At 37.0% G+C, this 24,215-nt stretch overlaps 1 protein-coding gene across 2 annotated transcripts in view; it reads right to left on the reverse strand.

The window, feature by feature from the left end:
- SP3 (Sp3 transcription factor) overlaps positions 1-24,215 on the reverse strand; it is a 35,845-nt gene that overhangs the window by 5,733 nt on the left and 5,897 nt on the right. The window contains exons 4-6 of one of the 2 annotated variants that reach the window (XM_062578946.1): positions 17,964-18,054; positions 16,692-17,858; positions 5,230-5,422 (exon numbers count right to left, since the gene is read on the reverse strand). In XM_062578946.1, the coding sequence (XP_062434930.1) occupies positions 5,230-5,422; positions 16,692-17,858; positions 17,964-18,054 (1,451 nt within the window). Of the gene's footprint in view, positions 1-5,229; positions 5,423-16,691; positions 18,055-24,215 lie in introns of both variants that reach the window. The other variant, XM_062578945.1, reaches the window with a different exon arrangement.

Genomic DNA, 24,215 nt, shown 5'->3' on the forward strand with positions numbered 1-24,215 from the left:
TCAATGGCAGCAGAAGTAGAGAGTATAGGAGGCTTCTGAGCCCCTGGTGTCGTAGCAGTAAAATCATAAGAGCCTATGGATATGGTGACTGAGATTCTACTCATCTCTGTCAATTCTTTTTTTGTTGCCACTTCTCAATCCATAGCCTGACTGAAAGTTCACTTCTCTGTTCTTCCCAAATTGCTTATAAATTTAATGCAAACAATACTATGACATCCAACATACCTGACACTTTAAGCTCTTCCTTCATTATTAGTCTTGACAAGAATACTTTTAACTCAAACTTTTTCAAATGTCCCAAGAAAAGATCACTACTTTGGACCAAGACAGACTTTTTTCAGACTTGTCCATTTCTTACATCTTCTACTTTAAATGAAACATCAATTTCTGGTAACTTTTGCTACATCTACATTGACAGGTTCACATCCTTCTCCTGCCTCTCTTCAAAAATTAAAAAGCAAAATTAACTCTAATGTCAAGCATTTACCTTCACATTATGCCACCTACAAACACCTTAGTGTTCACACATTTTGAACATTCAGCCAATCTCAAAGAATTTAGCAAAACATCTTTAGATTCCCCCTTTTCTATTTTCCAAGGTTCTGCAGATAGCAAGGCTAAGGCAAATTCTACCATACAAAATGCAGCGCATCTGTAGCGGTCTGATGAGCATTTGTCTATCAGCCCAAAACACCCAGCCCTCTTGACTCCAAGGGAGAAATTTATTGTTTTCCTCCTTCTGTTCCACCATCATCCAATGATTCGGTTCTAGACACTTCTTTTCCAGCTCCTCTTGTTTGATAGCTCAAGCCATCCAGCAATTATAGTGCTGGGGTTTTTGGCAATAAAGGCAAAGAACATCCATGCCTCTTCCCCATCATACTGTTGAAAAATCGAAAAAAATCTCCACAGGCTTTTGCTATCCTGTACCTTTAATTGCCTGTCCTATTCCATGTAACCGTAAAACGTGCTCAGTTTATGCTTATTATAACAAAATATTTCTGTAGTTGAGAATATATTTCGGTAATCAGAATATTTTTTATTATTTCATCCTTAAACTTCCTGCAAAGTATACTGTATTCCTCCCTTCTGCAATAATGAGCATAAATACTTTGTAACTTTGCATGAGACGGTATGTAAATGTGACACGCATTACAGGAAATGACATCAAAATTCTTTTAGAATAATTTTAAGATTCCAAAGCCAATCATTCAAAGGTGCTTAAAAGAAAACAGCAGGTCAGTGTTTTAGCCCAGATTGAAGGAAACCAAGGTTCAACTCCTGGTCAGTTTATTTTACTTAGATGGTGTAATATGCCTAATTCTAAGCACTTTACCTAACTGGTAACAGAATTCTTTAGTGGATTGTGAAGTCCAAAGCCAGTGGAAGATCATGAGTTCATAGGATGAAAACCATAAGACTAGTGGGAATGAGTAACTAACTGTATTTACTCTACACGGTCTCACACAGGCAACTGCATGTACACTTCATATGTACTCTAAACTGACTGGACATGAGCCAGATTCTGTCTGGATGCTTTGCAGCTGTGACAGTCTGGCATCGTGCCTTAACAAAGCCTGCTAAGAAGTCTTTCCTGCTGCCCTTTCTTGCTGCCATCGTCACTGAGTAAAGGGATATGACTCAAGTCAACACCTCAAGTGAGTCTTCAAACCAATTAGGATTTAAGTGTTTTTATAGCAAATCGGAAACCACATTTCTCAATTACCATGCAGAATGCAACGGTTGCAGCAGGAGAGATCTTCATCTATCAAGACTTTTAATCTGATAGTACCTAATTTCTCAGAGGAATACAAGATATTTAAAAGGTAAGCCATAAGTTTAGCACTGATTTTAAGAATGTGGTTTTAGAGTTATGTATCTGAAGTGGCACTCAGAAGTATTGTTCCTCTACAGATCAAGACTACTGTCTAGATATGAGAGAAGGGTGTAATTCCCACCTAACATCTAAGACTTAAACCTCAAACCTAGCCAGTCCATTTGGGATCTGAGTCATCCCTTGAGGTATGTCTTCTCTTCCCTCTCCCTTATCCTCCATTTGCTACATGGATTCAGAGCCACATGGCTTTAATTTACACATCTAATACACCATCAATGGCTCTTTCCTTCCTTCCTTCCCCCATGCCAAATATGATAAAGACAACAGCTCTCTGCTTCACAGAACTGGTACAAATATAAATACTTTGAAGGCTGCAACGTGTTCCAATTTTGCATCAGGAGTTAAAAAACAAAGGAAAAAAAAAAGCAAAAATAGAAAACAAAGAAGACAGGAAATGCCACATACACGACACATGAAAGTATGATAAAGTCCGAATATGCAAAACCACATACTCCTTTTCCTACCTCATTCGGTGCACAGGGGAGAGAGTTTCTGAATGAAGAGTTATTCAGTTTTTTCCATACTGATTTAATACACATGTTCCTTTTCTTTCCACTTATATATTATTTAAATACTGCATTAAATACAGTTATTCATTTCCCCAGAAATTTTTTCTCTTCATGGACACTCACAACAGTGTTAAGCCATTCACCAGCATTAACAAATTTATCTTGCAACACGCCTGTAGTGAATTTGAATTAGTATACTCATTTCATGGATCCAAAAAGGAGGCAGAAAGAGATTAAGGCCAAAACTGTCAAACACACACCAATTTGAGGTGTCAAGTTTGAGATACCAAAAGCACTTTTTTTTCAGAGAACTGCAGATGTTTACAATGCAGCTCAACCAACTTCATTACAGTGATGAACTCAGCACTTCTGCAGTGGAAGATATGGGGTGGATAGACAAACATTCCCAAAACTTCATAGTCCCAATAATTTAAGCTGAACTCCAAAAAAATGAGGAACACATTCTTGTAGTGGCACCCCTGTGAAAGATCTGCATTTAGATTTTTCTTCCTCCAGTCTCCTATCTTATTCCTACATGCCTTCCAAATTCTGCAATAAACAAATCAGACTACATTCACTGCACCATTCTGATTCATTCCCTTAGCGTCATCCTTCATATGCACTGAATGGCACTGGGCTTCCTATGGAAAAAATAGTGTGAAGTCATGTAATTAGAAACCAGATCATAATGCCTATCCACAAGGGACTGAAAGAAGTTGCCCAGGAAATCTTAACTTTAGCATTTTCCCATTTTCAAATTTTCAGTTTTGCAATCTGAAAATTATTTTAGGAACCTCTGAAGGAGGTTCTTGTTCTAAGAAACTCATAAAAGCAAATGTCCTGTTGTCTGAAACTGTACAGTCTCCCAAATGAATCAGCAGCAGAGTTGAAAGACAAAACAAAACACAGAATTACAGCATTGGAGATAAATGAGTAACTACACAAGCTATGGAACCTGATCAACATATGTCAGGAAAAAGGAGACACTATCCAGTGGGCTTACTTTTTTTGCTAGACTGTGAAGGAATTCCACATTCCAGTTGGAAAATTGCTCTAGCAACTCTAAGTGCTTTCACTCTTCTTCTGTTTCCCATATGGGCATTTACTGTTACTCTCCTCCACTATCCTGTTTCTGTTCTTGCCTTAACTCTTCTCACATCCTGATATCCTGTCCTACTTCTCCTATGTTGCACATTTGTTATCTCCCAGTCCTTCCCTTAGAGCACATTTCAGACAATCACCTATATTACCTATGTCTTAGCTCTTCTCAAATCTTTCCCAAATTCCTGTCTCTGAGTTTTGGTCAGACTGCACTTTTCTCAGTCATTATCAAAAGCATCTTTGAAAAGGACTCTTTCTCTCAGGTTTCAGCTTCAAAATTTGGTGCTATAGCAACTCCACTTAGGAGGAAGAGGATTATAAAGTACAGATGTATCTAAATTGAAGCTCCTGAATCCTGGAATAAAGCACGAGGAAGATGGACCCTACAAAATGCCTGTGGCTTGACGAGTATGGTCTGTGCAAACAACAATTTTTACATTTTTCTTCTACATTGAGGTAAATTTCAACTCAGTTTATACTTTGGATTTTCACAGGAGAGCAAAGGTGCACCCAGAACTTAGACTTCCAAGTCTGTGCCAGGTTTGAGTGAACTACATGTAGCATATTAACATGAGCAAACTGACATAAAAAGATGCTACGTAGCCTTAAACACTGATATTATTGCTATCTTCATTTGTGATGAAAATATATCAAAGCATTTTTGTATTAAAACACTTAATTTTACTTAGCATAACTATCTGCTATATCACATCCCTACACATACAAAAAGGGCATCTAGAACATACAGCAAAAACACAGAAGACAATAGAGGTATTTAGTCGGTACTCTTACAACTCAGAGCTATTGGACACTGATACATTCTTTAAAGAGAGCTCAGTAATTTACATGAGAATTCTCACATAAATAAGACCTTCCTTTTAGAGGGGAAAAGAAGTATCATCGAAATGGACAAACTCTAATATACAAAGCAAAGGCTGCCTTCCAGTATCAAATACAGTGTTACCCTAAGCACTTTCACCTGTAAAAAGCAGTCTGATGCCCCCCTTTCCTTTCTTATGTCTGTAACTGAGACATTTGAAAGGAAATGTTTTAAAATAGAATAAACTCTTAAGATACTTTCATCAGACGTGGACTGATGAAATCTGGTTTCCTATGCATTTATCTGAAGGCTGAAATGAGCAGGTATTTCGTATCTTTGAGATATCCATATTTCCACTAAATTTGACTGAAAACAACCAGTCAGTTCAAAATTTGGTATTTAGAGTTGTTATATAAACCTTGGTTTTCTTAGGAAACAAGCTAAAAAAACCCCAGATAACTGTATTTTTATAACATTCCAAGGGAATTAAACAATGAAAAAACTGCTCAATCAGTGAGGAAATGCAGGAACACAGGATTTAATCAAGTTCTTGACATGCAATAGGAAGCCAGTCACAGATGTGCACATTCCAAAATACCTCATTTTCATATTATTTAGGGCCATGTCCTAATGCTACACCTCATACTTGTAGTAGGTGGCAACTTACGCCAGAGTTTTCCAATTAATCTTAATGAAATTAAGCAAACAGGAGAGAATAATCTGCCCTTCCAGCTGCAAACACAGAAATAAAGGCAGCAGTCTTTTATTGAATAAGCTGTTTCATGTAAGCCTGTAGTTTTCCCTCAGCTGTAGACACTGTTGTTAGCTAAGAATCCTATTTTTTCTCACTAATGGTTTGTTTTCGGCATTACATGCATTATACAACATTAAACGTTACATACCTTCCACCACCTTCTTTGCAGTTGGGACATGTGCAAGCTACTCGTCGCAGTCTTTTTCCCTCTTGATGTGGTTGGTCCCCTTCCTCATCTACCACCTGTACTCTCAAATGTGTTAGATCATTGGTATTCAGTGTAGAATCACCACTGAGCTGCCACTCTTCTGGATCAGGCTCCTCTTCTTTAATCCTAATATCTGAGGAAAAGAACAAACACAGATCCATAAGTAACCCATTAAATAGAGAGAAGGAAACCATAATGATCAAATCTTTTTACTGTTAAGAGCAGTATGTCAGTCAAAAGTCAACATCGTTTAGTGCATGCTGACATTGCTTCTGTGCCCTTGTAACCCATAATGTATTTAAAAAGTTTATCTTACTATACATTTCAAAGTTGAAGACAAGCTATAACAAAGTATTGAAGTTTAAGTTTGAACTGTTCTTGGTCGGAAATGCTGTCACCGGACTATTCTCCTTGCTTGAAAGATGGGAAAAACTGTGAAACAAGAGGCTGGACAGAAAGTTGAAAAAATGTAAACGCTTGTTTCAAATGTTCCTGAGCAGCCATTTATGTTTCCATAGAATTTCTCAATTAATGTGACATGCAATACAAACAGACTTTCTATCTGAGCATAAGATAGTTTCAGTGTTCACAATGATACATAAAGAAACACAGGAAGTTAATTAAATGAAAGGTTTTGATCTAGGAAAGACTAAAGTCACAGAATCATAGAATGGCAAGGTTGGAAGGGACCTCTGGAGAACATCTAGTCCAACCCTTAGCATAGCCCATTTGGGGATTGAACCCATGACCTTGGCATTAGCAGCGCCACGCTCTATATCTAAGGAAAATATAAAACTCCTAGCCTTTGTTGTGCTAGCCCTTTCTTACCTAATATTTATGCTTTTGTTTTTATGCTATTCATAGAAAAGAAAACATTCACAGCAGAATGTCATTCAGCATAAAAAAGAGCTACTTCAAGATAAATTTGAACTTAGTGGTCAAAATAGATCTTTGCAGTTTCGTGAATGCAAAGAAAGCCTCCAAGCTCTCAAGCCATCTTCAGAAGATATTCACAAGTATATGCACCCTCTTCCCTCCCACCCCCTAGACAAGCACCTGTATATGCCTTAAATAGTACATACTTTAGGAAAAAGACTGAATCTTCTACTGGTCTTTCACCCCTCCTAAATTGGGGGTGGAAAAGCAAAGTCTAAACCCCAAAGCCATTAGACAAAACCTAGTCTTCAGTCGAAATATTCCACCTTTAACTCAAACTCCATTTTAACTAAAACCAAAACCCTTAACTATGGCAATTCTAAATTCCTTTTGGGAGACTTGTCAATGCATCAGCTATCGTCTGCATAATGAAGACACAGCTGCACATACTGCATGACAAAACACAACTACAACTGTGCTGAGTCAAAGCATAATCCTGGTCTACCTTCCCAAGCTCCTGCGTTCACTAGTTTCGAGACAAAGGATATACCTATACAAAAAGTGGCTTGGTGCTAGAAGCATCAGTCCAGCCTTCCCAACATCATAGTTTGCCTCCCTTTTAGTTGCAACTGTACAACTATTTGTAATTGTGCTGTAAATTAGATCATTGATGCAACTAAAATTATGTTCTGAGACTCACTCATGAGAGGATTATATTATATATAATACATTGTATATTCATATGTATGTAATTCCTTTTACCATAAGCAAGGATTAAAACACTACACAATATACAGATGGTTTATCAAATTTCAAGCTGGATGCTTACAGCCCAAGATAGCTGCTCCTAGACATTGCTCCACTTACAGTATCTTTAGAAAATGGCAAAATCCCCCATCTATTCTTATGCAACTAGGCTCCTAATATAAATTTAAATACAGCAAAGTGGTAAGGGTGCCAACAAAGGCCAATGCAATCCCATGTGTGTCTGTCACAAAGATCACAAATACACACTCTGGGCAGTTTTTCAAGACTGGATACGTTATGCAGTCAATGCAGTAAACATCATAGTTAAAATCCTTGACTAATCAAAAGTGCCATGAAGTGTGCATTTAAATAAAAACAGAATTTATATAAATAAAATCTGAAATAATATTGATAGAATCAGTCATTATATTAAGAAGATAATTTCATGATTATCCTCATACTAACATTAAACACTAATGCAAAATATAGTTATAAAATCAGTAGCCGAATTCAGTATTACACGCACATACCTCAAAAGAAATATGAACAAGTCCCAGTGAAGGAGAAAGGACTGAATTATAGAATGTATGCCTCCTCCAAAGACTCGGCACCACTAAAGTCAAACTACATATAACAATTTTAAATTTAAAAAAATCACAAAACTTCTTGAAATAAAGTCGAAGTAATATTGTATTTTTGCATTGTGTTTCTAGGTTATCTTTAGAAGATAGAAATTGCAGCTATTGCTTTAGGTATCACTCAGAAAAAGTATCTTCTACTCTAGGCACACAGATGAGTACAATGTAAACTGGCAATTTACAAACAGGACTTTCCCTAAAGAAAGGCCTTTTTAATATTTCATTATGCACAATGTTTTGCATAAAACAAAAGAATTATCAAAATGAAGTGTTTATTGAGCCTTTCTAGGATATAGTATAGCTAGAATGGATTGCATCAAATCCCACAGTGAAAATCTGATAGCCTTAACAAGGTTCTTCAAACCAACAAAGCTGCTGTTCTCCAAGTAGGTTTTATGTTATTGCGAGAGATAAGAGAAAATTCCATCACTATCTGCAGAGCAGGGGAATAATGAGAAGGGAGGGTCCTCACTGTAATTTAGACAACAGAAAGAAAAGAGTGGTAGAAGGAAGAAAACATGGAGAAGAACAAAAGATACAAGTCTTCACAAATGCAGTGGAACTGAAGATTATGCAAATTCATATAGATAGCAGCAATTCCACATTTACCTCTGGTGCTTCTCTGAACAGGCTCCATTCTAATTCAGTCTTAACTGACAGAATACTAGGTTTCTCATATTCTCTGCAATAGAAGTTGGGCCTAAAGAAATCAACACAAAGCAATCCCCACAATTCCTATATCTCATGACAAGCTGATGCAAACACTGGTAAATTTGAGTCAATTTTTATTTTCTACCAATTACACTCAAGCAAAATGAAAGTCACATTTTTCTTTATTATTATTTCCATGCTTTCACATTTCTGTATGCTCCAACTTATTCATTGAGTTCAAGACTTAGTACTACATCAGTGTAAAGGGGAGATTTGGACATAGTTATTGTTTCAAATTGTCCACAGATTCTGAAAACCATATATTCTGTTCAACTTCTTCTTAGCACTTACTGAGCTAGATCTGTTTTAGGTTTTGTGTTGCCCCCCAAGGACTGAAACTGGGATTTTGGTGTACAGTAATTCAGTTCCAAAGGGAGTATTTCACAGTCACAGGAAACCCAGAGCTAACTACAAAAATGGAGCAAAATTAAGTGTATTAGGTGAACAAAATAATAACTAGGAGACTTGTTTATAGAGCTTCAGAGAGAAGTAACTAAAACTGAAAGGATGCAGATGCAGCTAAAATATTCCTGAGTGTGTTTCAGCTATAATCTAGTGTAGAGAGAATTACTGCTGCCTGCTAAAACAGCCAGGTCATTTACTTATTTCATCATGTATCAGATTAATGCATCAGTTAAACTGAATCAAAAGAGAGGTAATAAGCCTTACCTTCTATCTTGGTTTGCCTCAACTGGGACATCAAGAAAATGTCATCTTATTCATTTATGAGAAAAGTTATTAGTTTATCCACCAACCATAAAAATGAGGATAAACTGAGAAGGGGGAAAGGGGCAGTGGAAAACCGCTTCATTTGCAGGCTTTACCACCACCTTAATATTTGAGTATGTCTGTCACGTAAAGACTGTGCAGAATCTCACTAACAGCATTCTCAGAATTTCTTGTGACTGTCTCCAAGCTGTGGGCTTCCAGTTTAGCTTCTTTTCCTAAATGCCGAAAGCCACCATGCTTTTTCACTCAACTAAGCTTTACAAGATCTCAATCTGAGATCGCACGTAACTTCTTACCAGTTCCCTCACAGCATTACAAATTGTCTGCCTGCAATCTCAATGTCTTGTAATGTCATGCCTGTTCATTTATTTTTCCAAACAGATGCTTCCCTTTCTGCTTCCCCCTCCCCCCCCAAAAAAAAAAAAAAAAAAAAAAAAAACAGATGTGAATTCTCATCTCCTTACCATCTTCTGTTGTTGATTTGGTTTTCAGCTTTCTCCACAGTGCAACCCACACTCCCTCAATACCTTTAGTCATACTGCTTATATTTCTGGATGTGAGGAAACTTTAAGAAGAGATGCTCAACTTCTCAGAAATAGTCTTTGTTTATTCCATCTAAACTAAACTTCCTCTAGCCCAGTTATTAACAAAATTAAACTCTTAACGCGCCAGCTGTCCCAGTCTTTCAGACAGCAAAATCAACAAAGCAAGTAACTTCTACCTTGATTTACTCCCCAGCACTTAGCTGAGAACTTTTTATTATGTAACAAATTACAAGGCAATAGAAGAGACTCCAGGGAATGTTACCTTGAAATATTTGAGAAACTAAACTTGAAAGATTATCATCTAATTTCAACAGCTATGAATCAGATCTTAAGTTTCTAAAGAAATCAGTTGGTGTATACAAGTTCAAGAACAGGACCTCACATACTGAACATTTAAGTACCAACAAAATGATTAAAAATACAGCCGTAGGTCATCTCTTGCAATATATATCAGATACTACCTCTCCAAGTGACTCTATACATTATTCTAAGCCATTTATTTACAAATTGAATAATTATGTAAGCCAATACTATCACAACACATATTACACATCAAAGAACAGTTACTTAGCCCAGAGTAACTGCAGTTCTTTGAAATGTGTTGCCTACAGAGATTCTCAAGAGTTTGGATTCTTACAGAGAGTGATGCCCACTGCAGCCTGCTCTTACTTTTTTATTTCTCATAGTTGAAAATGTAAGAAGAGATAACTAGAAAGCTGTAAGAAATGTTGATCATACTCAATGTAACACAAGCCAGGAACTCCAAAAATAGATAAGGAAAGCAGGAGGACACACACAGAATTCTGTGAACAGCAGGATTAAGTATTCTTAAATAACAGTATTAGATTGTTAGTGGGGCAAACAACAGACTTGTCAATAACAATTTAGGAAGGCAGAATTGTTCAGTAAGTATTTCTGTTCTGTATTTGGATAAAGGCCAGATAATAGTTCTATCACTAGATGAGAATGAAATGCTTCCCACTGACAATACATCAGGATTATGATTAAAAAAAGCTACTAAAATAAAGACTTAGTATATCAACAAATCAAAATAATTTTCATTCAGCAATTTTAAGAGATGACTGAAGAGTTCTCTGCAGTTTTAATACTGTAAGCCTTGGACCATCTGAATGCTCCAGTGGATTAGAAAAAAGCTATCACTGGGATAATACTGAAAAGGGGAAAACAAGGACTCAAAAGAAGTAGAGAAAGATTTAATGCCACTCAAGATGGGACTGTACTGGATTCTAAAACAATACTTTTTTTTTTAATCAATGCCATCACTGTTGATGTCATGTACCTGAGACTTCTACATAACAAGGGACTTATTACAGCATAGCATTTAGATTAAGAAAACTGAAATTCAAAATGAACATTGAATACAGGGATTAAAAATTGGCATGAACTTTAAATGTAGATTGAGAACTATCACTTACATATGACAAATAATAAAGCGGGTATGTCACCAACAATGTGATTCTTTCACTCCTTTTGTCCTTAAAAATTTTTACCTTTTGAAACAACCTGTCTACTGCAAGCAGTAATGATACCTGACACCCTCTACAACTTCTCATCTAAACTATCACCAAGAGTGTTGTCTTTTCAAAAGGGCAATCACAGATAGGATTGTATTATAAAAAAAAGTTGCTAGTGTCCTTGGTAGAAATTTCAGATGATTTTTACGAGCCAGATGCCCTAAAAAGTTAGCTTGAGAGATCTGGACCAAAGTACATGATCCCAAGAGGAGATTCAGAAGGCAAGGTGATGTACGGAACCCGAAACAAAGGACCAAAAGTGCTGAGACTGCAAAAAGATGGAGCATGGGTTTTCAGCCTTCTTTTCCAGGTAATGAAATAGTGGAAATAAAATCCCTTGCCTCTAACTTCAAGGATACGCCCCATTCATCCCTAGATATATAATGGAGTTTTCCTTTTGTTTCAGGAACATTTTATTAAAAAAGGATATGATAAAAATGAAAAAGAGTGAAGTACCTCAAATTGGTTAAGAGAATTTTTTGTTATCATCCTGAGGATCTCTAAGCCTAAGACAAACAACCATGGGTTGTAAGAAGGAAGTGAATTAGATTCTCAGCTGCTTTGGAATGTAGAGGGGGGAAAAGCACATATAGCACAGAGGGCAGATGCTAAAATTCAATGTTTTCAAGATAAAAAAACACAATTCTATTCCATGGCAGTAGATATGGCATTAAAAAAAAGAAATCAGACTAATTAAAGTTATGGAAACTTTCTTACAGTTGAAATGAGATAATTTACCATATGCTGTCACAAGCAAGTTTGTGAAACACATAAGTGCATCGTCATCTAATTCTTCTACAGTTTATTAATTTTCTTTTGAAAATAAAGAAGTAGGGAATGTAATTCAAGCATGCTGAAAGCAAACTATTTACCCAAGATTGGTACATAAATAGATCTAATTCTTGCACTAAGTTAAATATGTCAGTTTCCAATTTATTTTTTTCGTATTAAAAATAGAACAGTGGGAGAATCATTCTTTAACTATTTTGATTTCATGCCTTGCAAGCTAAATAAATAGCCTCAAATTTAAAAGGGATATTCCAAAACAGATGTTGCCAGACAAAAATATTTACTTAATATCATTGCTTCAGCTTACTTGATGCCTTTCATAAGATTTTTTTTTAAATAATCGGATTCAATTTCATGTTGACGTCCTGCCCTTCTTTCAAAAGCCTGGTATAAAAAGTGCCATAAAAGAATGAACTGCAAAACTGTAAGTAAAATTAAAGAGGTTAGAAACAGGAACAGAAAACCCAAAGAACACAACTGTAAATACTCCATTCTTCTTCTTTTTTTTTTTTTTTTTTTTATTAGTTATTTCATCTAACAGATTGTAGACCTCTGCCTCACAAGATACCAGCAGATGAAAGAGAAGTTGTTAGTCACTTAGGAAAATATTTACCTAGAAAACTGTTTGCCAATTTTTTGGCAAAAATTAGACTACCTGAATTATTTCAGACTTATATCACCATGATAAACTTCAGGTTCTGGCAGGAACCGAATGAAGCCCCTACAACAAACAGCCAACCACTCCTACTCTCTCTCCACCAGTGCGAGTTGATCAGCAGGCACGACTGTATTCAATGGCAGCAAGCACATGAGTCTATAAATAAGCCTGCAGGAGAAGGACCTAGGAAGACGTTAGAAATGAAGACCACAGTTTTGCTGTAGCACTTTGAGTCAGCTGTTGAGAGGAACTCCTTTGACTTTATTCCAACTGTAGACCACCATCTTGGAAAGAAATAGTGTTATATAAAAATAAAAAACTATAAACTATTTTCCAGCTCACCTATGAGCTTCTTCAGATGCTACTGAAATAGTCAAAAGGAGTACCAAAAAAAAATAAATCCTACTTTTAATAAAAAGTGAAGTAGCCTAGATCAGAGGTGGTAAAACTGCCAGGGAACAATCAATCAAAAACGGTAATTCACTGCACTATTAACTTAACCGAGACACCATTACAATTAGATTTTGGTTAACACCATTAAGTGTCCTCTGTATAGGCAATGATATTAAGGGAAAAAAAAAAAAAGCCATTAAAGCTGGTAAATCTGAAAATTCTTTCAGATGGAAGAAACTGACAAGATAGGAAAGATGAAAACAAGTTAATACATTTCACTAATCCTCTGGTTTTTTTCCAAAAGGAATGTTATTTCATGTAAAATGTGTGTTCAAGGAGGAATTGTATAAACAGGATGACTAAAAATAAATACCTTTCTTGGACAGGTAAGTTGCTAAAGAGTAATGCAAACTGTGTGCATAATGCCTCTTTCTGTTACACACAACGCAGTATTTTATTACAAAATGGTAACAGGAGGAGTAGACTACTAGACAGCTTTCTAAAGCTTAATTTCTTTGCCTGTGTTAAATACACAAATACAATCTGATAAAGCTTTTTGTTTTGAAAAGCAGTCCTGAAGAAAGTTTCAGATATGACCAACTGATACCCTTCCTCTCTCTCCCTCAAGAGAACACTAAGCACAATAAGGAGTAATACGAACTCTAGTAAACATTCAGAGAGAGACCAAACAAGCTAATTTAAGACTTTTTTAAAAATAAATTCAGTGCAAATGGAAGGCCCTACATGTGCGTGCCTGGTAAGGCAGACATTTTGTTAGAAGTAAAATTACTGAACATTTTTCAAACTGTATATTAACAAGACAAAATTTAGTTTCAAATTAGGGTTGCAAAGACCTTCTATTATGTAAACAGTGTAGGATCTAGGATAAGACATTTTTTCTCAAACACTCATAAGAACATTAAAGATGTCTTCCATTGATTATCTGGATAGCAAGGCCTAGAAGAACATCTTTTGTAAAACAGGCCAAAGTTTCCAAACTCTGAAGCAGAACCTACAATTTTCACAGCTACACAGCTAACAGAGCAGTATTTTTTATTCAGACTTCAGATAATGACCCAGACTCATACTATTTTGCCTCAAGTAAAAAAAGTTCTGCTAAGTGAAAACAGAAAATACAGCCTGACTGGAGGGAAAGCATTATTTTCACTGGCATTTCTGCATGCACTTCACTCATGGTGAAGGGGGAAAAAAATAAGAAATAAATTCTTTTCATCTCACTTCAGAACATGTTGGTAATTTGCAGAAATGAGGAATGAAGTAACCTCTCTTTAGCTTTAACTTCTCTCATTCTGCTGTTCCTACCACATATCTTCCCCCTTTCAATTTAAAATTAAACTAGTTTTCCTTATTTACAGGTCAGAAGAGCAATGTATTTTCCCACTCCAATAAAATCATCCACTATCTTCACCTACTTGCATACTTATTCTTTAGTCTAAAGAAAGGCTGCCATACCATACTGTAGAGAGTTATAATAAATAAGACCACCACCACTGAACAACAGCAGATAACTGAGATAGTATTTAGCCACTCTGATACGGACAAAATACCATATGAATGTGGAAAACACTGAAGGTCAGTCGAGAAAATTCAGTCTGATTCTGTTAGTTAGAAACAATTTTATACTGATAAAAAAGCGAGTTTCCTGTAATGTAAGGAGGGACCAATTAAATTCTTCCCAAATTTACGAGATGACAGTTTTAATATCTTCCAGTTCATTCACTATTTCTAGACATGCAGGCAAAATGTCACTATAAATCTCCACCCCATCTCTAATACAACCAGCTGTTCATAGCCATTCACTTCAGGCAATAGTTTCTACTATTCACCTACTATTTCTGCTTATTTGATCACATTTCATATACTCCATTTACTCACTTCCATTCACATAGGAGATTCCTTACAGGAAAACATAGCTAAGAAATGGTTGATAGAATGCCATTGCATTTGATTATGAACAAGTATTAAAACACTCTCCTCTTAAGGAGAGTCAAGAGACTAACACCACAGCAGGTTCCACTTCTTTCTCACAGGTCTTTTCTTTTGGTTCCTCCTCTCTGCTTTCCCTTTTTATCTTTCTTCTCAAGTTTCTTCTATGTCACTCCATAAGCAATAACATGATCTACTGATCCTGCACCAAATACAAACCTGAAAAAATGAAGCAGTTCTGACCCCTCTTATATTTCATATTAGCCATAAGGCTCTTATTTCTAAGTGTTACATAGACATTTGAGTTTAGCTATAATACCATGCAAAATACATGCATTTTGCTACTAATCTCTAGACCCACTCTCCTCATCAGTAACAAGATGCAACAGGGACAAACTAACATTTCTGTGGTCACAGGGAAAAGTTAAGAATCAAGTTTACCCGCCATGGCTAATGCTGCGAGCAACACACTCATCTTGTTAAGCGCTGTTGCCTGCAAACCAATGAAGAGCAGAAACAACTGGCCTAGGTAATTTTTCCTTGATAAGTCAGTAATATAGAAGTCATTTCCAAAACAGAAAGAACTAGAAAAACATCCCAGATTATTATTTTAAATTCAAATTTTAGATTCCAAAAGGAATGCCACCTTCCTGACAGAGAATTTACCAAAGGCAGTAACCATGTAAGGATTATAATGAGTAGGCCTTGAAAGAATCCCAGTTCAGCAGTTCCTCTTGGCATTTTTAAACTTGAAATTGCATCCTTCTCACATATTTAAATGGGCATACAATATATACATTTATGTTTTAAGATAGTGAACCATAAATGTTAATGAACCAGAGCCTTAGTTCATGCGATTAGAACTACTAGTAAACAACTAGTTTACTACTTCACAACTAGTAAATCTAGTGTTTTCCAAGCTATTATTTATTGTATTTCTCTCCCAGATTACCAGGCCTATTTTATCAGGCCTAAATTATCAGATTACCCCATAGATGTGATTAAACACCTTCAGGTACAGCAAGATGTCTTGAACCTCAATCACCTCTTATATGTTCTTTTACCTAAAATAAGCACTCATGTTTAATTTCCATTCTTTTAAGAAAAACCTAATTTAAGAAAATTATATTTCTTACCTGCTCACAGAGATAAAACACATTGTGAAGGTTACCATTAATATTTGTACATACTGAAACATAATACAAATAAGTAGTACTGGAATATCATGCATGTTCTTAAGCATACCCATCATTCTGATGTTTGCATGCTTGTTTCCCTTCTGCTTATATGAGCTTTGTACATCTTAGTTATGCTGATATTAAATCAGTAAGAAATTAATTTAACAAAATATGAGATCAATAATAGTACCTCAGAGGTCCACAGATTTTCAGAAATTAAAAAACAATAGCAATAGATCTTCCAAAAAACTTGATCTATTCAGGACTGGGAAGGAATGGGTATGTTAATGACACCACTGTCCTGGAAGTGTGGTAGCTGATGGTCAGATTTCCCCCTCCTCAATTTAGAATACAGATTTTTCGCTTTATTATACTTACAAACATTCTTAGACATTATATTAGAAGTGCTGTTAACTAATATGACCAGTAGGGAATTAAAGGAACGTATAGCTTAAGAAGTGGGATGGGAATACATTCCATCATTACTACAGTTTCTTGTGAAATAGTAGTTTCAAATAAAAGCTAACATGACTTTATTTAACCCATTGTATTTTGTAGGCTTCTGTAGCAAGACAATAATCTTACAGTTATCACCATTCAAATTAACTACATGCAATAAGAAAAACTAATTTTACACAAAAGAGTAAAGTAAATACCTGCAGGACTGCCGGCATTTTCTCCTTGATGCAGCTGAATACCAGCAGAATCTATAGAGTTTACTGTAACTGTCTGTAGATTTGGCAATTGAGCAGTGCTTAGACTAACTGGAGTTGATGTCAACGCCCCACCTGCTGCAACTTGACCAAGAGTGAGAGTCTGCACAGGTGTTAGAGTTATTTGTTGACCGGGTGCATTCTGAATTTGCAAGTTCTGCAAGTTCTGAACTCCTTGCACTTGAAATGTCTGCCAGGTTATCTGCCCAGAAGGGGTCACTGTTTGTGCCTGAATTAAAAAAGTTCCAGGATTCAACTGCAGCTGAAGATTTTGAAGAGCCTGCTGCGATATACTTTGACTTGCTTGCACACCATGGATTGTCTGTTGCGCAATACCTTGTACAATCTGGGCTTGGCTGGTTGGCTGCTGAGACTCCTGAAGCTGTATGTGTTGTACAATTGGCTGTGCTGTGGAGACCTGAATATTCTGAGCCTGCGTATCATCAGAGACTGATGTCTGGATGTAATTTCCCTGAAGATCAGAACTGTGAACTTGGCCACTAGTTGTGGTCAAGTTGTTTGCATTTTGTTCCAATATACTTGAACTGTCTATGGTAACGGGCAACTGTGATGATGATGATGTTGGCACAAACAAGTCATTATCAGTGGTGGTTTCTGTAATTTCAGGAGAAACTTGCTCACCAGTCCTTTCAGAAGTATCTGAACTATCCATGGCCTGTCCAGTATTTATCAAGTGCCCATCTGCATTAATGCCTGCTGTCATCGTTTGAGAACCACTGCCAAGTCCCAGAGAATCTAGATCAACACTATTGATGGGTACAAAAGTAATATTTCCTGGCAGTCCAAGAGGGACATTAGCAACTACTTGTGCTTGGCCAGGAAAAGAAGAACCACCAATTGCAACTCCCTGAACCTGGACCTGACCAGACTGTGATAAGATATTCTGAATGTTAGTTGATGGTGTTCCAGAAGCAATTATGGTTTGATTTGAGCCAGGAATGATCTGAATTTGACTAGTTTCTTGATTTATAGCACTATTATCAGAAGAGGTTGCAAAGCCAAGCTGAACTTGCTGACCATCCGCCGTCTGGATCTGGGGTATTACTTGATACTGTACATTAGACACTGTACCATTCGATGAATCTGATCCTGGTGCAACAGAAAAGATTTGTTGATTTTGCAAACTCTGAATAGGAAGGACATACTGCCCACTTGAAGTTACTGTGGCAGCACCTGGAATCTGTACTATATTACCAGCTTCATCCTTTATAGTGGCAGGAGCTGCAGACAAGACCTCCCATCTATTTGGAGTTCCTGCTAATTGTACAGAAGCCAAATCCCCTGTCTGAATAAAAAAAGAAAAAAGAAAAGAAAAAATTAGAACAAAAGACATACAGATTACATGCTAGAACAATCATGCAATTTAACACTAGAGATAGATGAACTACTGAAAAACATGCAGTGCAGCCCATATAAACAACAGCAGCTGGATTAGAACTACAAAATACAGAGTTGGTAAGTGAGCTAATGCCTAAGTCAGGGTAACCAACCTGTGGTTTTGGAGCTGCATGTGGCTCTCAAGCAGGTCAAATGCAGCTCCTGTGCCATGGCTACATCACATGACCAGCAGCAGGGTTATTTTGGTGTGGGGGCTGCTGAATAATCCAAATCCCTAGCTGTGGGAAGAAGGGAGCTGGCAGGAGATGCTGAAGCTATCATCATCAGGTTATCCTGGGACTCAGCTGTACTCTTTACCTAGCCCAACATCTACTGCATTCAAATGCAGCGAAGCCATGTCACCCATACCTCCTCCTAGAGCCACATTGCTTTTTTGGCTCTCTAGTGGGTGCACGTGCATATTATGACTGTGTGTGTTTGTGCATGTGCATACCGACTCTGTGTGTTCTTGTGCATATTATGTGTGTGCATGTGTCTCAGCAATATAGTGTTAAAAGATAGCTTAGTCACAGAGTTGGGAAGACTACATAGCCCCTCTTCAAATTGCATGTAAGAAAGTCTTAGCATTTATAGGCTTATATGAGTTATGGTTTCGCTAGCAAAAAAAGGCCTCCAGAACTAAGGACTTTTACACTGAAATCACAGTTGGATTAGTCATATGTATCTGTTAGAAAAAAAATCTATCTTCATTAAGTTGGAACAATAGAAAAGGTCAATGTTTCAGAACGATCCATGGATGGTTAATGATTAAAGAACCCTAAAGATTGATGTACTATGCCTTTGTTTCTTATTCAGTAAAGGAAAGGTAAATTGCACTTACCTTTCTTTACCAAAGCAAGCTTTTTCAGAATAGAGTATTAAGAATTAGAGTTAATATCCTGCAATGCTTAGCCCAGATTTGCGTAGTCAACAACACGGTATTTTAAACAACCATCAATTTAAAATCATGTAGGTAAGTTTCTCCTGATTTGTTCTATGGTCCTACAGTAAATCAACGGAATGACTTAATATTTAGTAACAAGTAAGTGACTTATCTTACAACTCATTCAGCATTAACTGTGAAACTGATTTGGTCTTCTTGGCAGAGTTCGCAGTACATAGAAAGAAAAGCTAGTGTGTCCTTTTGCTCTGATTCTATGATCGTTCCTATTAGGGGAACTACCAGAGCATGTCATAGCTTCTTTCTGATGCTGCGCTCTGATTTCCTTTAGGATGAAACCTGGATATGCCAAAAACAACACATAGCCAACTCTCGTCTAACATGTCACTTGTCTAACATGTCATTGAGATTTAGCCAGCCTGAGTTAATCCTGTGCCATGCATCAGAGTACGTTTACTCCACAATCTAAGCTAGGCAAAGCCCTAGCTAGATTCACTTTCTTATTCTATTCTGAGCTGCAAGACTGAAATGTTTATATACACACAAAAAAACTTTGAAGTGTGTATATTTATTTTTTAAATATGAATTTTATTATTTTCTGATAAGAAAACCCATATCTTGGTTCTAAATATTTTTAATAGCTTTAAAAATAATAAACTGAATCATCAAGAACAACTAATTTCAGGATCTTAATGCTTTAAAGATCAGAGGAGAAAAGGGGGTCTCAGTAATCTCATTCTACAACGCCTTCTTATGCTGATTATACTTTCATATAAAGATTGGATTTAAATCCTTTAGTATTTCAAGCTTATCATTTATGAGATTAGAAAAACTTCTGCAATATTCTATAATGTACCATCCTACCTAGAAATAGGCAAAAAAAATTCACCTTCCTCTATCACATTAGCTTTATACTCTGATGTTGAGTAATAGTACATGCAGCTGCTGGTTGCTGAGACGCTGAAAAGAAAGTTCATAGCTAATCAGTCTACCAGTACATAAATATTTATTAACTGAACATTTTATTACACATCAGAAGACTGAGAAAAGTCATAAGTAAACAGCAATCACAAAATATAAAAAGCAAAAAAAAAACCTTTGAGCTGTGCTATTATAAAATAAACATATAACATGTTGATCATATCCATTAAAACAACAAGGAAAGTAAAAGTAATAGGAACCATTAAAAGTCTGATATAATTCCTTGCTGATTTAAGACTGCTGTGTACAACCAAATGTTGAATGTTTAGGCTACAACTGGACTGACTTAATAAACCACGGTATATCAATACAAAGAACATCCCCTCCAGCGAAAGTTTAAAATCAACCTATCTCCCTCACAATACAGAAATGGCCTACCTTTTATTATTATTATTATTCCCCTCCTCCACCAATATATCTTGATTTCCACATCTCCATTCAGTGGCCTTTACCATTTTCATTTTGAGCACAAAAATCCTCCTCACCTTTCTGCAAATGCTCTAAAAATCTTCCCCCAACTCTGCTCTGAAAGGGTTTTAGTTCAATATAGCCACTTTCTTAACAAATGCACTTGACAATCCATGGAGAAGAAGCATGGTCATGCATGCGAAGCTATGCTACACATGGTATATGTAACTCCTGTTATTCACATGTTGCGTTTACAGCTGGCTATATCAGGGACTACCAGATGAATCATGAGGAGGGAGGGGCAGAAGAGGCTGAAGTCTTCAAGAAGCTCTCTGGAATCTATCAAAATTACTAGCATTAAAGCAGGAAAAAAACCTCTATGGTAAAGACTACTCAAGGATGATCTCTAACCTCAACTGGTCATTGCTCTGTCATAACAAGCTCAATTGTTACACCCTTTCTCAAAGATTGAAGAGCTGGTAGGACATTTCTTGGGTGTCCTTTTCCTAATAAAGGGTAGCAATCATCCACATCCACAAGCCATTAAGAATTATTTTAGTTCCTCAAAGTCCTAACACTGACATATTAGCATCTACAGCCCACATACCTATTGATCCTTAGAGCATAATCCTAAATTCAACTGTGTGATTTCTCTCTCTCAAACGTATGTGAGAAATACTTAAAGGATAGACATAAAGCAACAAGTCTTATCCTTAACAACTGATAGACAGACAGCAGTTATTTATAAGCCATTCTTTTAAGAAAAGGTCAGATGGTTGCAATTCAGAGGTTCTGTGTCAAGAGGAAAGGAAAAAGTTCTGAGGAAAGTTCAGCATTAGCATCACTTAGCCAAGGCGGAAAGAACAGGAAGCAACGGGAGTTTACTGAAAGTAGTAGCAGGAAACAAGAGACAGGAACAGAGCAACAACAACAACGAAGTAGCTTAAATGGGGCACTGGAAGAATTGAAATCAAGTGGTATGTTCGCCTGAAGAAAGGTCAAGTGTCCCCAAAGAGTGGAAGCAGCAACTGCTGCTGCTGCTTGTCTTTTTATTCTTTAGTAAGGTTTTACAATCTGCAGTAAGTAACATAATGTGATTTCTCTCCCTAAGCTGAAATTCTCATCCCTGAAGAGTAAGAGGTGATACTAGTAATTGCATATTGCTCAACCCATTCAGAAGAAACTGAAGGAAGCTTAAGTTAAATAAAGAAGATGACAAGAAACTAACACACACAGAAGATAAATACCTTTAAAAGGTGACAAAACATGTCAGGATGGGACTAGGATATCCTTCACCAAAGTAAAACTGGAAAGGGAGAAATGTCATCCCTCCATACATGTTGTAGGCTCATGCATTTCAACAAGCCAGACATGATTAACCGGACACATGCCATTGAGCAATCACTATTTTTTTGCTGAAGAACTAATTCATCTGTACCAGTCTGCTGTGGACTGCTTTTACTGCACACTTTTCAGAAAGTCACTTTTGCCCCAATTAGTCCTGGAGCAAAAGCATCAGCAAATCTGATGAAGCATCACATACCCAATGAGCAAGACTGGCCAGTGTCTCATCCAAATTGTTGTTTTACGAAAGAGTTAGGGCTCTAACGCATGAATTTAATACCATGTGTTTACCAAGCTACAGGAAACTATCTGTACATTCTTAGGTTATTACAAACATTAAGATAAAATGCACTTGCTTCAACTCTTTCATTAAGGTATGAGCTAATACATTCTATCTTATATTTGCCATAGGTTAAGAACATGCTCAACACCAGTCACTGTGGTTCAATCGACACAAAGCTGCTGTCAAGCCAAATTAATTCTGTTGCATGTTTCAGCCCTCTGCCAATGAAGCCATTCAATTCAGAGAAACACATTAACCTGTATCAAAAGTTTAAGAGAAGCAAATACTGTTTTGGGGGAAAGTATTAGCTGAGGCTGCTTAAAATGTTATTTTAAAAGATTTGGTAAAACATATCTAATGCTTAAATACTATCTCAATTAAGGAAGATGTACCTCTTTTTGCTTGAGATAGACAACTGGGCCAAAAACTTCAAATTTTTAGCCCGTTTTTATCACTAGAAGTTCACAACCTGTCTAAACTAAAACATTGTGTCCCTGACGCATCCCTAGGAGAAAGAAGCAGCTACAGTATTAATGAATGAGACACTGCAAGAAGGAGGCATTTTTAACCAGATTGTCTGTAATGTCTTTTTTTTAATAATAATCTGTATTTAGCTGCATGACTAACTAGAATTTTGAGTAAGAGTTTGCATTAAATGGTTTGCTTTCCTTATGCCTTCAACTCAGGTGCCAAAGGCTCTACCAAATCATAAAAAAGGGCAAGAAGAAAGATCTGAGGACTACAGGCTGATCAGCCTCACCTCAATCCCAGGGAAGACAGTGAAACAAATATTTGTTTCTATTTCCAAACATATGAAGGACAAGAAGGTGATCAAGGTAGTCAAAACGGATTTATGAAGGAGAAATGATGCTTAACCAACCTGATAGCCTTCTACTATGAGATAAGCAGCCTGGTAGATAAGGGTGAGATGTTTTTTATCTTAATTTTCAATACCATCTCCTATAACACCCTTATAGATAAACAGATGAAAACTGGCTAGGTAAGTGGACAGTGAGGCGGACTGAAAACTAGCTGAACAGTCAGGTTCAAAGTGTAGTGATCAATGGTACAAAGTGCAGGTGGAGGTCAGTCAATAGTAGCATACTCCAGAAGTTGACGCTTGGGCCAACACGGTTTAACACCTTCATCAATGACCTAGACAGTGGGACACAGCATGCCTTCAGCAAGTTTGCAGATGGTACAAAACTGGGAGGAGGAGTTGATACACCAGACGGTTATGCTGCCATTCAGACAGACCTAGACAGTCTGAGAAATGGAATTCTCCATTCCAAACAGGAATTATCAGGAAGGAGATGAAGAGAAATGCAAAGTCATGCACCTGGGGAGGAATAATCCTATGCACCAGTACAGGCTGGGAGCCAGCCATTTGTAAAGTGCTTTGCAGGAAAAGATCTGGGTGTCCTGGTGGCCAGAGAGCTGAATGTGGGCCAGCAATGTGCTCTTGCAGCAAAGGTGGGCATACAGCATTAGGAAGAGCATTGCTGACAGGCTGAGGGAGGTGATCCTTCCCTTCTACTGAGCACTGGTAAGACCACATCTGGAGCACTGTGTCCAGCTATGGAGTCCTCAGTAAAAGAAAGACATGGGCACACTGGTGTGAGTCTTGCTAAGGGCCACAAAGATAAGCAAAAGATTGGAACATCTGACATAAAAGGAGAGAGCTGGGACTGTTTAGCCTCAAGAAGAGAAGGCTCCGGGTAGATCTCGTCAGTTTATATAACTGCCTGACTGGAAGGCTGTAAGGAAGACAGAGGCAGACTTTTTCAGTGGTACCCAGTGAAGGGACAAGAGACAATGGGCACAAATTGAAATATAAGAAATTCCATTTAAATATAAGTTTTGTTTTGTTTTTAAACTGTAATGGTGATTGAACACTGGAAAAGTTTCCAAGAGAAGTTGTGGAGTCTCCATCCTTGGAGACATTCAAAATCCTGGACACAGTCTTAAGCAACTTGCTCTAGTCAACCCTGTTTTGAGCATGGGGTTAAACTGAATCTCAACAGGTCTTTTCAAGCCTCAACTGTTCTATGAAACGTTTCTGTGACATTTCACATTTCCAACCAGTGTTTGAATATCTGAGACTACTTCTTCATATACGTTCTTCATGTTGTTTTTAAATACATAAATATTT

This window comes from Rhea pennata, chromosome 6 (genome assembly GCF_028389875.1).
Source record: "Rhea pennata isolate bPtePen1 chromosome 6, bPtePen1.pri, whole genome shotgun sequence".
NCBI lineage: Eukaryota > Metazoa > Chordata > Aves > Rheiformes > Rheidae > Rhea > Rhea pennata.